General features: G+C 47.9%; 1 protein-coding gene across 1 annotated transcript; it reads right to left on the reverse strand.

Annotated features, from left to right (window-relative positions):
• Positions 1–347: 347 nt before the first annotated feature.
• LOC109377521 (cystatin-C-like) lies at positions 348–4,668 on the reverse strand. The gene is made up of 3 exons (XM_019633894.1): positions 4,311–4,668; positions 1,578–1,691; positions 348–716 (listed from the first exon to the last, which is right to left on the reverse strand). The coding sequence occupies exons 1-3, from the start codon at positions 4,554–4,556 to the stop codon at positions 633–635; spliced, it is 444 nt and encodes a 147-aa protein (XP_019489439.1). The 5' UTR covers positions 4,557–4,668; the 3' UTR covers positions 348–632.
• Between the last annotated feature and the right edge of the window lie 8,623 nt (positions 4,669–13,291).

The raw sequence follows: 13,291 nt of genomic DNA on the forward strand, positions 1-13,291 counted from the left end.
TCAGTTCTTGTCCCCTCCTCTGCCCTGCAGAGCCAGCAGGACAAGGAGTTTTTCATAAAGTAACTGTCTAAACCAGCGGTTCTCAACCTTCCTAATACCACGACCCCTTAATACAGTTCCTCATGTTGTGGTGACCCCCAACCATAAAATTATTTTCATTGCTACTCTATAACTGTAATTTTGCTACTGTTATGAATCGTAATGTAACTATCTTTTTGTTTTCCGATGGTCTTAGGCGACCCCTGTGAAAGGGTCGATCGGCCTCCCAAAGGGGTCATGACCCACAAGGTTGAGAACCGCTGGTAAACCCTTTAGGCATGTCCCCAAGACAATGAACAACTCAAGGAGCAGCTCTGTTGCTTTTTATTGCTTTGGGTAGGAGCAGAATGTGTGCACCAGGGACAGGTGCATCTAGAAAGCAGTTAATAGAAAGAAACAAGTTAGAGCCACTTAGCTGTGCAAACAATGCTCAAGAAGCCTTCTCTATTTGTCTCCTGGGGCCAGCACACTGAGGGGCTCCACCAAGGTGGGATCACCCATCTAAGGCTTAGGAACTCTACTGGAAGGGGGAGGTTCAGGGAGAGGGGTGTAAGTAAGAGGCATTCAGTGTGGCCCAGCTTGTGATATGTCTTCTATGCATCCTGGCAGCTGGACTTCACCATAGAGATCTTGCTCATCCAGGGAACACTGTATATCTGGAAAGAGCAGAGTGCTTTCTGCAAAAGGGAACAGAGAGGGATGGTCAGTTAGGGTTATAATAGAACAGGAAATTGTCCAACAGGAGATCTCAGAAGTGCAGGTGAGGTACTGCGGTTGTTTGCTGGGACTCTCAGCCCCTTCTCAGCCCAGCCACAGACCACTAACCAAGACTCAACAATGGCCTCCCTGTCATCCCTCCCATCACTCCAAGTCCAGGAGATGGCACCCTGCACCCGCTCCCCCACAGGATTCCACACTGTTGTAGCCCCAGCACAGCCATTTAAGGAGCAGCCCATGCAAGGCCACACAGCCCAAGAGGGTACAGGGCATGACCCCAAGTTCTTCCACCTCCAGGGGGCCAACACTAAGACAGGTCCAGAAAGGAGCCGGGTCCTGGAATCCCCCCTGAAAGTGGCAGGGTGTGTAGGGAGGTGATGAGGCTAAGAGCTCCCAATAACCAGCCAAGCCTGGGGAGCGACTGCTGTTCAGTGAGCAGGACAGCATGGAAGGGTCTCTCCCCTTACAGGCCTCTAATTCCCTCTAATCAGTTCCAGTGGCTGAGGCTGGGATTAAAGTGCCCTTTCTAATTCCTTCTAATCTATTCCAGTGGCTGAGGTTGGGATTAAAGGGTCCTTTCTCCTCCGCTGCTTCCTCCATCCAGCAGGCAACAACCTGACACATGGTGCCCTAAGGCCCCAGCTCAAACCCACTTATAAATTCAAATCATGCATCTGCACACCACTCACCCTCCCCACCCATGAACCCCAATATCTGCACATCCCCCCCAAGTCACAACACTCACTCATGACACTCCCAACAGGCACACACCCACCCCTCAGCTCTGCATGCCTGGTTCCTAGCCCATATCAGGCCCATACCTTCATCAGGCGTGGCTTGTCATGGAAGGGACAGTCGGCCAAGTTGGGCTGGGACTTGGTACATGTGGTTCGGCCGATCTCTACGTCCAAGTAGTATTTCATCCCAGCCACGACCTATGCACAGGAAGAGTAGTTTTGGCTTTCAATACCTGCGCGTGTCACACAGGTACCTTCGTGCTATCGTGTCTCGGGCCAACATCCATGGCTGCCAGAGCTGGCACCCAGGAAGCACCCAGCACCCTCCTGACTGCTGCCAAAGCCGCTGTGCCCCAGGCCCTCCTTGTAACTTGTTGACAAGCGGCTCTGACAAGCTGTGTCAAGCAGCCTCGTAGGAAGAGAGGTAGGAAAATGGAAGGAGGAAGCCAGACACTAAAATTCTGTTAACTGGGCCCAGGAGCTGAAGGTGCATCTATGAGGGAACCAGCCAGGGTGTCAGCAAATCAACTGTGCCAGCACCAGGTCCAAGGAAGGGATCAAGACACAGTGACAGCTCTGCCTGAGTCAAGGCTGGATCTGCCTCAGGAAGACTCACGTGATAACGACCTTGAAGCTCAAGTCCAGTTAGTAGTGTGGAGCCCATTGAGACTCTCATTTCATGTATCAGGTTTACTCATCCCCTCCCCGAGCAGCAGGAAATGAGGTGTTTTATACACACACATACACAATGTTTGAAGTCCATAAAAGATGCCTGTTAAGAATTCCCTGTAAGCGGAACATTTCTGAAGTATGTCACACATTTGTCTTACACATTTGAGATTACAGAAGTGAAGCCTGTCCTCACACAGGCATCCCCTAGACACACCTCCTGAGAACTCAGATAACCTTGGGAAGAGGGGCCCAGACCAGCCTCTAAGCTCTGCAGAGTGGACCCCAAGCAAGTTTCATGATCCCTCTGGTGTCAGTTTTCCACATGGGCTGATGAACTGTGATGCCAAGCTAGTGTCACACTAGAGGGGAGCAGGCTGGTGGGGACCTGGTGAGCAGGGCATGGATGTCCCATCCAAAGCGGACAGTGTCGGCCGACCGCTACAGGAGAAATGGGTCTGATCTTGACTCACTGTCTGAAGTTTCAAGAGGAAGTGGAAAAGGGCCATAAACGCTGGCATGCAGCACCACACTGTTTCTGTGTAGCCGTGTTCTGCTTTCCAATGGGAAGCAGGCCAGCTGGTCTAAACTCTAGCCTTCCTTCAAGGACAAGCACAAGGCCCTGATGCTCCCTCTCTTCCCCTTCTGGACTCTGATGACTGCCCTCCTTTTCTGGCCAGAACCTCAGGGCAGGCTGGTAGAGGCAGGGTCAGGTGTGGTCCTTCTATCCCAGCAGGCACTTAACTGCCCCTGGTTGCTGGTGGTGGGGCGCCCATCTCAGGGTGGGAAATGACACTTCACAGCCCAGAGCCTGTTCCATGGGTGTGACCTGCAGAGTGAAGCAATACTCCAGGGGCCTTTCCTCTTGGCAGATTTGGATTCTTATGTAAGACCCTCTGCTGTGGCATCTACCTGGATACCACAGGCCAGATTCTGGAAACCCCTGTGTTTGCTGATCTCCTCAGGGTGACCAGGACAGCAGTGAGGGCCCCGCCTCCGGGAGGATGTTTGGAGTGCCTGCTGGCCCCAAATACCATTACACATGGAGGCCTTGGAGGTCAGTTTAGTGGCACCTGCTGAGAAAAGACTTGGAAGAGAACACACTTCTTCTGCATGACTGGGATCTCTCCTGAGGGAACTGCAGGCCAACCCAAACTGAGTGCCTGTCTGCAGGCACTGGCTGACCCTTCACCAATGCCAAGGTCATGAAACAGACACACAGGCTGCTCCAGGGTAAAGGAGGCTGCAGGACAGTGGCTGCAGTACATGACCCTGGAGTGTCCTTGGCTATAAAGGGACAATCGGGGACCTCTGAATAAGGTCTGTGCATTAGATAACTGTGTTAGTGTTGATTACTGATTTTCAAATTTATACTGTGATTATGTAAAAAATGCCCTTGTTTTTAGGAAAATATACTCTCAAAAGGTTCAGAGAAATAAATGCATATATGTACCCATGCACACGCGGGGAAGGAGGGAGGCAGATAAAGCAAAAAGGGCAAAATTTTAACATCTGAGAGCGAAGGATCTACAGGGATTCTATGTGCTAATTTTGCAACTGCTCTGAAAGTCTGATATTATGTCAGAAGGAAACGTTAAAAGGAAAAAAGTGCTTTAAAAAAATCATTCCAGTGGCAAACCAGGAAGGCAGCCAGGTGTGAGGTCTGTTTTTCCTTTGCCTGTGGTCATTTAGTTGTGAGCTCACCCTGACCCCCCCCCCCCCCCCCCCCCCATGAGGCTGTGGTTAGGAGCTAAGCCAGCTGGACAGGGGCCCTGACCCTAAGCCAGCCAAGTCCTTGCTGGGGCTGATGCTTGAAAACAGAAATGAAGGGCAGAGCGCCAACCGGGAGTACCTGGGACCCACTGGCACTCCTGGTGACATTCCTGTCAGTAAACACAGAGTTGTCCAGGATCTGGCATGGGCGACAGGAAAGGCCAGGGAAGGTACCTGGCTGAGAAGCCTGGACATGTCAGCGTCTAAGCCTATCTGCCGGGCCTCCCGGGGCTTGAAGGGTGATCCTCCAGCGAGAGGGGCGGACAGGAGAGCGGCTGGTGACGTCACGAAGGCCACGCCCTCCGAGCGGAGGATTCCCCCATCCTAGTCCCCTTACCTGCCCAGTTACCCCCGCACCCCACCCCTGGGACGCACCTGCTTTTGGGCGCGCACCACACGCATGGCGCGACTGTGGAAGGCGTCGTTGCTTGCCTTGTTGTACTCGCTCAGGGCGAAGTTGAGCGCCTGCTGCACGCCCTCCTCGCTCTCGTCCGCATCCAGCAGGCCGCCCATCAGGCGAGGCCTGTTGGAGCTCGCGCCGACCGTGGGGCTCACGGCCAGTGCTAGGGCCAGGGTCAGTGCAGCCAGCAGGAATCGCGGGGTGCGCAGGGACCCGGCCATGGTTGGTTTGTAGGAGACGAGAGCTAAATCAGGAAAACAAGAAGCAAAGGACGCGATCGGAAAGCCGCAAGCAACGGGCCTAGGTTTTTATTCCCCTTGGCCCGCCCCACTGCCGCCGGCCCGCCCCCCCGCTCCTCCTCTTCCGCCTCGTCCAAGTCCCCGGCTCCTGGATCAGCGCCCTCATTGAGCCCTGTTCCTTTCCATTTCCGAGGTTCCGCTTCTCCTGCCAGTGCCTTTGCACATCTCTGTTACCCCCTCCGGCTAGAATCCCTCCTCTCCCCACAGCTTTTCCCTCGTCTGAGTCCTGCCCGCCCCCACCCCACCCAGTCCTGGCCTTCTTCCTAGCCCCACCCGTTCCAGCACCTCTCCGCCAGTCCCAGACTTCCTCTAGTGTGCTCCCAAGCCCAGCTCACCCCAGTCTCATCGGTGTCACCCCCCTGAAAGGCTTGTAACCCCTGAACTCTAATTCCTTCTTTAAAAGGGAAAAATAGCTGTCTTGTCCTCGGAGCAACTGGTTAAATTCTAGCGATCCCCAGAGTAGGCGTAGGCTTTCAAAGGCTGGGGAAGACCTCAACTGTACTTTGTACTGGGGAATTTCTTTGCCAAGCATAAGTGAATTAATTAACCTCTATTTGGTGTAAAAAAAAAAAATTCGGGTTCTCTTTTCACAACTAATTTATTTATTCAACCAACAAACCTTTCTTGGGCTTCTCCCTGGTCAGGAAGTGTAGAATCTGCATATAGGTGACAAGGGAGTGAGTGACCCTTGGACTTGACATTGTAGAGGGTCTGCCCTATAGAGATGAAATGCGAACCCATGTGTAACTTTCCATTTTCTAGTAGACACGATAAGGAATGTAAAAAGAAACAGGTGACAGTAAATTTAATAATATTTTTTATTATGTTAACCTAAAAAAAAATATCAAGGTGAGAGGCAACAAGTATTGATTTGTAATCCAAAAGAATAGCTATTCCAGAAGCACTGTTTTAGGCAGAAACCTCAAATAGTGTTCTTATTAGGAGGTAAGGCAAGGGGTATTTATAAAAAAAAAAAAAGGAAGGGGGTAATTATTTGAATAGAAGAAAGAAATTTCTGTGGGTGTTAATAAGGAAAGAATTTCTACACATGCAGATAAGCTAACATAGTGATGCTTATTCTAAAGAATGCCTTTGATTTTCAGTTCTGTAGTTATAACTTCTGCTTCCCTGTTTTGATACCAAGAAAGAAAACACCTGCCAGGAAGGATTCCTTGTAGTTAATTGGGCCCAAATTCAAAACTGGAGTCTACCAGCCATTGTGGCAGAAGCCTCTCATGCACACTGTATATCAAATGAAAGCCACAGGCTAATACTCCTGCAGTATGGGTCAACCCTATACTATATAGAGCTCCTAGGATTGGAATTCAACCAATAGATCTGAGACTTTCCCTGTCCAATCAAGCTGTGTAGCTATACCCTCATTTGTATGGTTACTGATCAGTCAGAGCTGCTCCATCCTGACCAATCAGGGCAGTGCTATTTGGACCAATCAAACTGTGATGATTTGGAGCCCTGGCAATGGACCAATCAGGGGCTGGTGGCAGGCATTCTTCTCTATATAAACCACCTTCACTTCTGTCTTGGTGGAGCACACATTGAATATCCATCTAAGAGTGTGTTTCCCCAGCTGGAGCTGTAACAACAGAGCAGAACTGTAACAATGGAATCTTAACACCGAGGCCACCTCACCTGGGCTACCTCTCCCAAGTTGTTTCACCACCATGCTGCTCCTCAGCTGTGCTATATCAAAATTGAGCTGTTTTCACTGAATAAAGTCTCTCTCCCAGCACTGCACCCCAAATTGAGGACTCCTGTTGGCATTGAATTGGCATCTATGATCTTTGTTTGACACCTGTTAACTTTGCAAACAGTTGATTTGAATACAGTGCTGCTGTAGTCTTAGTCCAAAGGAATATTAATTTAGTATTAATATTCTATAGGTTTAAGGGGTAAGACATTCAAGGCAGTTCCTCTGGGATGGCATCTTTGACACCATCTTGAAGTGACTCAGTTTGTATATTTTATAAACCCAATATACCTAAAATATTATTGAAACATGTATAAGCAATTGTTAATAGATATTTTACATTCTCCTGTGCCAGCAAACTCTATGGAATCCTGTGTATATATTCTACACTTAGACCGGGTGTCAATTCAGACTGTCCTCATTTTAAGTTCTCCATTGCCAGGTGTGGCTGGTGTCTGTGGTATTGCACAGCCCAGCTTTAGGGTATATGTATGTGTGGGGGTGGGGGTGGGGGGCGGGCAGTGATCAATAATTAAGATCAGAATGTGATGGGGCTTTGTTGGAAGTAAAATAGAAGTGGTGAAAGAGAGAGATGGGTGACACTGGACATAGGTGAGGGAGGCCTCTTTGAGAAGACAGACATTTAAGCTGACATGTGAAGGACAAGAAGTTCCACCAAGACCAGGGAAAGAGAGTTTCAGGCAGAGAGAACAGCCAGTGCAAAGGCCCTGAGGTGGGGCTGGGCTCACCTTTCTAGGAACAGGGAGCCACTGGAGGGTATTTAAGCAGGAAAGGTATATGATCCAGAATCTCAACCAGCAGCTATGTGGACAATAAACTGTGGGTGGGGGATAGGGGAAGAAGGCGCAGAGAGACCCATACCAGGATGGTGAGGTGGGTAGGCGGGAGACAGTGAGGGCAGCAGGCAGCGGATAGAATGTATGCTGAAGCAGACGAGTTGCTCTCGCTTTTCCCCTCAGGGAGCCACATTACTGGCTCTGGTGCTGAGTTCACTGCTTGGAAAACAATCCCCATGTTTTTAAAAACATCACCTAGAATGAGGTATAATGTACATATACAAAAACACTATTTTAGGTGTGCAGACTGAAAACTTAGCAGATCTATACACTAGTATCACCACTCCATCAAGATCTAGAACTATTCAATTACCCCAGAGAGTTGTCTCATGCTTCTGCAGTCAGTCCCATGCCCACCTCTGGCTCCTGGCAATGCACACACCTGTCCCCATAGACTCTGGGTTTTGCCTATTCTTGTACTTCCCATAAATGGAATCACACAGTGTCAGCACATGTATGTCTGGCTTCTTTCAATCAGCATCATGTTTTAGCTGTCTGTCCCCTAATTGTTTGTTCTCTTTCTCCTTGGTCAGAGAGGACATGGTCAGCGGGGTGCCATGTGGGCTAACAGAGCCCCTCGCTCAGGACTGTGCAAGCCTGGGCTGAAATATGGCCTGGGAGCAGAGAGAGAGAAAGGCCATTTTGAACAGAGAGTTGGCTGCCTTTCTTCTCTTATCCCCACCCTCCACGCCTGAAGGTGACCCTGTGGCAAATGGCCTATGGTGAAGGTGGTAGGCTTTGTCAGTAACACCCGGATGGGCCGGCCGAGTAGCTCAGTTGGTTAAGAGTTGGCTTGGGAGCGAGAGCTCTGAGCAGCAGGGCCGCCGGTTCGGTTCCCACATGGGCCAGTGACACTACACCCTCTACAGCTAAGATTGTGAACAACAGCTCGACCTGGAACTGGGCTGCCATGAGTGACTGGCGCCAGCGTAGGCTGCAGCCCCTGCTGCACGCCAGCGTAGGCTGCAGCCCCTGATGCAGTGGGCTGCCGTGAGCTACCTTGAGTGACTGGCAGCCAGCGTGAGCGGCCAGTGGCTGGCAGCCAGTGGGAGCTGCCATGAGCTGCCGTGAGCTGCCATGAGCCACCGTGAGTGGCTGACAAATGGCCAGTGACCGACTGCCTCAGCCAGGAAGAGCGCAATGATCATAATACCAACATGGGCCAGTGAAACGGCGTCCTCCACAACTAGACTGAAGAACAAAAGGACAGCAACTTGTCTGTTCCCCTTCCCCAATTCCCCAATGCTGTTTCTCACCCCCAATTCCCCAATAAAATCTTTAAAAAAAGAAAAGAAAAGAAAAGAAAAGAAAAGAAACACCCAGAGGCCTCTAGGCCCTTGAAGCATGCGCAAAGGGACTGTCTTACGAGTGGCGGAAGCAATGGTCAGTCAGCATCAGCCCAACCCACTGCGGTCCTGGGGCTGGACCATCAGGAATAGAACATGCCAGAACGATATCAACGATGAACATTCATATTTAGTTTTAGGATACGAGAGCCTGTTTCTTGACACCCAGTTACAAATGTAGGGGTGTAAAAGTTTTCTCTCCCTTTCTTCTAGGTTCTTTGGCTGGTCTAATGATTAAATTGACATAGACAGAGTAACAGGAGAAAAGCAAATTTAATTTTGTACATATAGGAGCCCTATAAAAATATGAGACTCAAAGGCAATTGAGGCTTCTATTCCATCCTGTGCTAAGGAATGGGATAGAGGCCTGGGTCTTCAAAGAGGAAGAGGGCAGCTCACAGAAAGAGGAAAACAGCAGGTTTTGGTAATATGAGGTTTGCCCTGCCATACAGAGAGGTTCTGGTTCAGGTCCCTAACTAAATTCTATTAGACAATTAGGGAGGAGGTAAGTTTTTCCTTAGCCTGCTGGGTCTTGGGGTGGTGTATCTGCTGTCCTTCACCCCTAACTCCACTGTGAGCCAGGAGCCTCTAGAAAAGTTATGGTGCCCCACTAGATGCACCCAGGTATAACAGGGATAGCATTGGCAGTGCGGTGAGAGAGAGGAGGTCTTCAATGCTTTCTTACTTAAATAGAAAAGAAGGGGAGATAAACACAGCAGGAAAAGGGAGGGTTGCCCCGGGCCAGAGACTTCTGATCAGAGTGATTATCTCCAAAGGGTGGAAATTGGTTTTCATGTGGTTTCCCCACCCACACTGGGCAGCTGGGACTCCAGTCTGAGGAGGGTAAGTTGTGCAGAGGGTAAGCTGAAATGTGAGGGATCCTTCCCTCTTGTTAGAAAGGAGGTGCAGAGCACCCAAGTAGCTGGAGCATGGTGGTAGGTGCAAGTGTGTTGGGGGTGGCTTGAATGATGACACTGCTGCTGTATGTTGATTATACTGCCTATCATGATCCTCCATTGGGATGTTGGCATGTGCTCATGGAGGGGAAGTTGTCCTGATACAGTGACATCTCTAATCCCAACATAGGGTGCCCACGGGAGCTACCAGAGCAAACCGCAGTACAGTCTATTAAAGTGCAAGGTTAGGATGAGGCTGATATCTGCTCTGACCTTGGAGGAATGTAACAAATCTGGAGAGGTGGCTACTTTGTTAATTGTAGTGTCTGGGGGTCAAAATGGACAGAGATGAGCAAGCCTCAGTGGTGATGTGTAAACTCGGTTTAAAATGTTGAAGCAATACTATGATGGTTGCATAGTTCAGCAGATTGAATTGTGAAGAAATGTGCCATTTGTCTGATGTGTCTGGTGTAAAAAAATAAAATGAAATAAAATAAAATGTTGGAGCAGCCCACACCTTGATCTGTGGCCTAGAGCTTCATGGTTCAGCTAGCAGAGACCTAGAGAAACAGTGAACTCAGGATTGAGTCATGGGGCCTCCAGCACCTATGTGCTATGGAGGATGGAGCACATCTGCCTAGGACGTGAGCATGTTTCCTTCTGTCACATGAAGAGAAGACCGTGTTCACACAAGGCTGCATTTGTGACTCTTGATTTTGTAATCTGAGTTAGTAGAGGGGGACACTAAGTTGGGAGATTGACAGAAGATCTCTGTGATAAATAAACAATAATAGTAGATATTAAATGATACAATAGTAAGTAAATGACCAAGCACATAAAACATTTCCTAAAGGTGCAAATGGTCATATCAAGTTGACCAAGAGTTGAGATTCTGAGCATTTGGACTTTGAGCAATTAAAACTTGGTGTCCACAATAAAAGCTTAGACTGAGCAAGTCATGGGTTTTAGTGGCATATTAACATGAAAAGATTGGGAGCCTCTCTTATGAGATATATAGGATTCTCTGGGGTCAAGCTCCGAAGTCCATATACACATCTCCCCGCCATCTCCCCTTGCCCACTGCCCAACCCAGGGAGACATGGGGATGTTTCCACACCATGTGCCAACATTGGCAAAACAATTTAGGACTCTGATTGGGATTCATGCCATAACATTATGAAACTGATACTCAATGAAAAGCCTGTCAACACCCCCTGTAGAAAGAGGCAAAACAGTACAGTGGCCTTACTTGTTTTGCACTTAATAGGGGAAAACAATCTTTTTTGAAGTGCTTTTTCAGGATCCACCAAACCCTCCTTGCTTTACATTACAAGTTACCCCTGATTTTCACAAGCAGCATAGTTACTAGAGCAGCTTTGGTGTCTGAAGCAGCCAGCCAAGTGGGAGGGGGCAGGGAGAGGGCCTCTGGGGACTCAGGCAGCCATCTTGTGCAGCTGGGTGCTCTGCTTTCTCTCTGGGCCTCAGCCCTGGCCACGAGGAAAACAGGACAGCTCTGAGTCAGGCTGAGCAATCCTCTTGGCATCTCTGGACAGTCAGAGTTTCCTTCCCAAATCCACAGTGTGGTTGCTGCTGTGACTCCCCTCTCAGTGTTTGTGCAATGTTGATTCAGTTCTTTTAACAATCTGCAATGGGTGGCAGAGATTTTTTTTTTCCTGCCCGGGACAGCATTAAAATTGAACCCCCCCAAAATCTGGAACTCAGAGGCCACTCGGAAGGCTGCTTCTTCATGGTACCCTCTGCCCCCTCCCCACTTTCTTCCACTCACAGAGGAGCTGGATCTAGTGACATGGACTTGACAAAGCTTTAGTCTGGCTCCCCCAAGCCTGCTTCTTCACTAGGCAAAGGCCTCGGCTCTGTCCTATCCTAATCAGGTCTGCTAACCCTGTCTTGGTGAGAATCCCCTAACCCTGATATCTGGTCAAGTTCCTTATGCCCCACGTTTAATGTCTAAGTCTTTTATAAGAATTGTAGTAGGTTAATTTAGAAAGACTATCCCCAGTGTCTTCTAGTAATTTCCCATCCTCTGACTCGCCCCCCTCCCGCCCCACTTGTCCTTGTTGTATTCAGAGTTGAGCTCCTTCTCTCTCCTATTTCCATAGTCTCGATTCCTATTGCAACAATTTTGAATAAACTCTCCTTTACCATTTTCACAAGTGTCAGAATACTATTTCTTTAATCCTAGAAGCCAGCCAGGCAAGTGCTCTCTCTGCCTATCCCAGCTTTTCCTGAAACATGGTGACAATACTGCTGCCAAGTAGGAGCCCAGGGGCCGATGAGACTGGAGGGGAGCAGAGAAAGGGGACGTGGCAGAGAGAGAGAGAGAGAGGCAGACAGAGAGGAAGAGGTACTGGGGAGGTGGTGGGGTGGTGGAGTGGGATGAATTTCCCCTGGTACTTTATTATAGACATTTTTAAACATGCATAAAGTTAGAAGAATTTTGTAGCAAACACCTATGTACCACCACCTAGATTCTACCATTAACATTGTACTTTACTAACTTCATTACATCTATCCTTCCGTTTACCTTCTATTCACCCATGAATTCATCTTTTTTAAATGCATTTCAAAGTAAGTTAAAGCTATAGTATACTTCACCCCTAAGCAATTAAGCATGAGTAGATTAACTAGAGTTCAATAATTATTTATAGCTCTTTCATTTGTTGTAGATTTACCTATAGTGAAGCACAAAGACCTTAGATGTCTGTTCACTTAATTCTGACAAGTGCATACCCCTGTGTAACCCAAACTCTTATCAGGGACAGAACATGACTATAACCCCAGGAAGTTCTCTATTCTCCTTCCCAGTCAACTTGGGTCCTCAACCTTAGAGACAATCACTGAGCTGATTTTTTTCCACTAAAGGTCAGCTTTTATTATCCTAGAAGTTCATGTAAATGAAATTCTATAGTATGTAGCATTCTCTGTGTTTTTTTCTTGTTCAGCTTAAAGTTTCTGAGATTCATTCCTGCTGTTTAAGTTGTATGTTTATAAGTTAGCCTTTTGTTCCCACAAGAATCTTTCTCCAGAAAAGTCTCTGGAGGGTCTCAAGCTCTGGGTCACACATAGGATCTGCCATGATGGGGAGGGCAATACTTATTTACTCAGAATTTTTGCTGCTGCTTCTCTTCCTCTTTTTTTCTTTTAATCTGGAACAACTTCCTTCCCTCCCCCCAACCCCCGCATCAACTTTCCACCCTGTCCCCTCCTTCCATCTCTTCCTCCCTCCACCCCCCACAAGCTAGTTTTCATTTTGGGGAAAAAGATGCCACCATCAGTAGAGGAAACCCAGATTTTAAAAGACAAAGAGCAGATTTTTCACTCTTGCTCATGTTTGAAAATAAAAGTTTTTTAAAAAAAATCAAATTACTACAATATATTTGTTATAAAAAATAAGAAAAAAGTATAAGAAAAATAAAGTATGTGCATGTGACTGTGTACCTGTGTGTACGGTGTATTGTTTACCATACTGAGATCATGTGATGATTATAATTTGATGCTAAATTTTTAAATTGTTATTATGTCATATTAAAAATAAACAAAAGACCCCAAAATGGAGTAACTTTTGATAAGCCATATCACCAAACCAAAACTTAATAACTAACCGAATTGCAGTTTCGGCCTCTCCCAGTAGTGGAATATTAAACCAATTGATCTAGAATTGCCTGGACAGCACTAGTCAGGTAATCTATCTGATAATACTCCCTGTCCTCCTCTAAGGGAAAGTTTCCTTGCCTGAAATAATCGATTCTTTTAAGTTTCTTGTCTGACTCTCGTTCTGCCTCTAAAAACCTTCCTTTTGTATAATTCCTTGGGGCTCTCTTTTCGTTGT

The sequence above is a fragment of the Hipposideros armiger genome, unplaced genomic scaffold, assembly GCF_001890085.2.
Source record: "Hipposideros armiger isolate ML-2016 unplaced genomic scaffold, ASM189008v1 scaffold_1434, whole genome shotgun sequence".
Lineage (NCBI taxonomy): Eukaryota > Metazoa > Chordata > Mammalia > Chiroptera > Hipposideridae > Hipposideros > Hipposideros armiger.

Coding starts and splice junctions, on each gene's coding strand:
- LOC109377521 (XM_019633894.1), bottom strand. CDS start 4,556: ATGGCCGGGTCCCTGCGCACCCCGCGATTCCTGCTGGCTGCACTGACC. Junction 1,692..4,310: donor TGGTGCGCGCCCAAAAGCAG/GTGCGTCCCAGG, acceptor TCCTGTGCATAG/GTCGTGGCTGGGATGAAATA. Junction 717..1,577: donor ACAAGCCACGCCTGATGAAG/GTATGGGCCTGA, acceptor TCCCTTTTGCAG/AAAGCACTCTGCTCTTTCCA.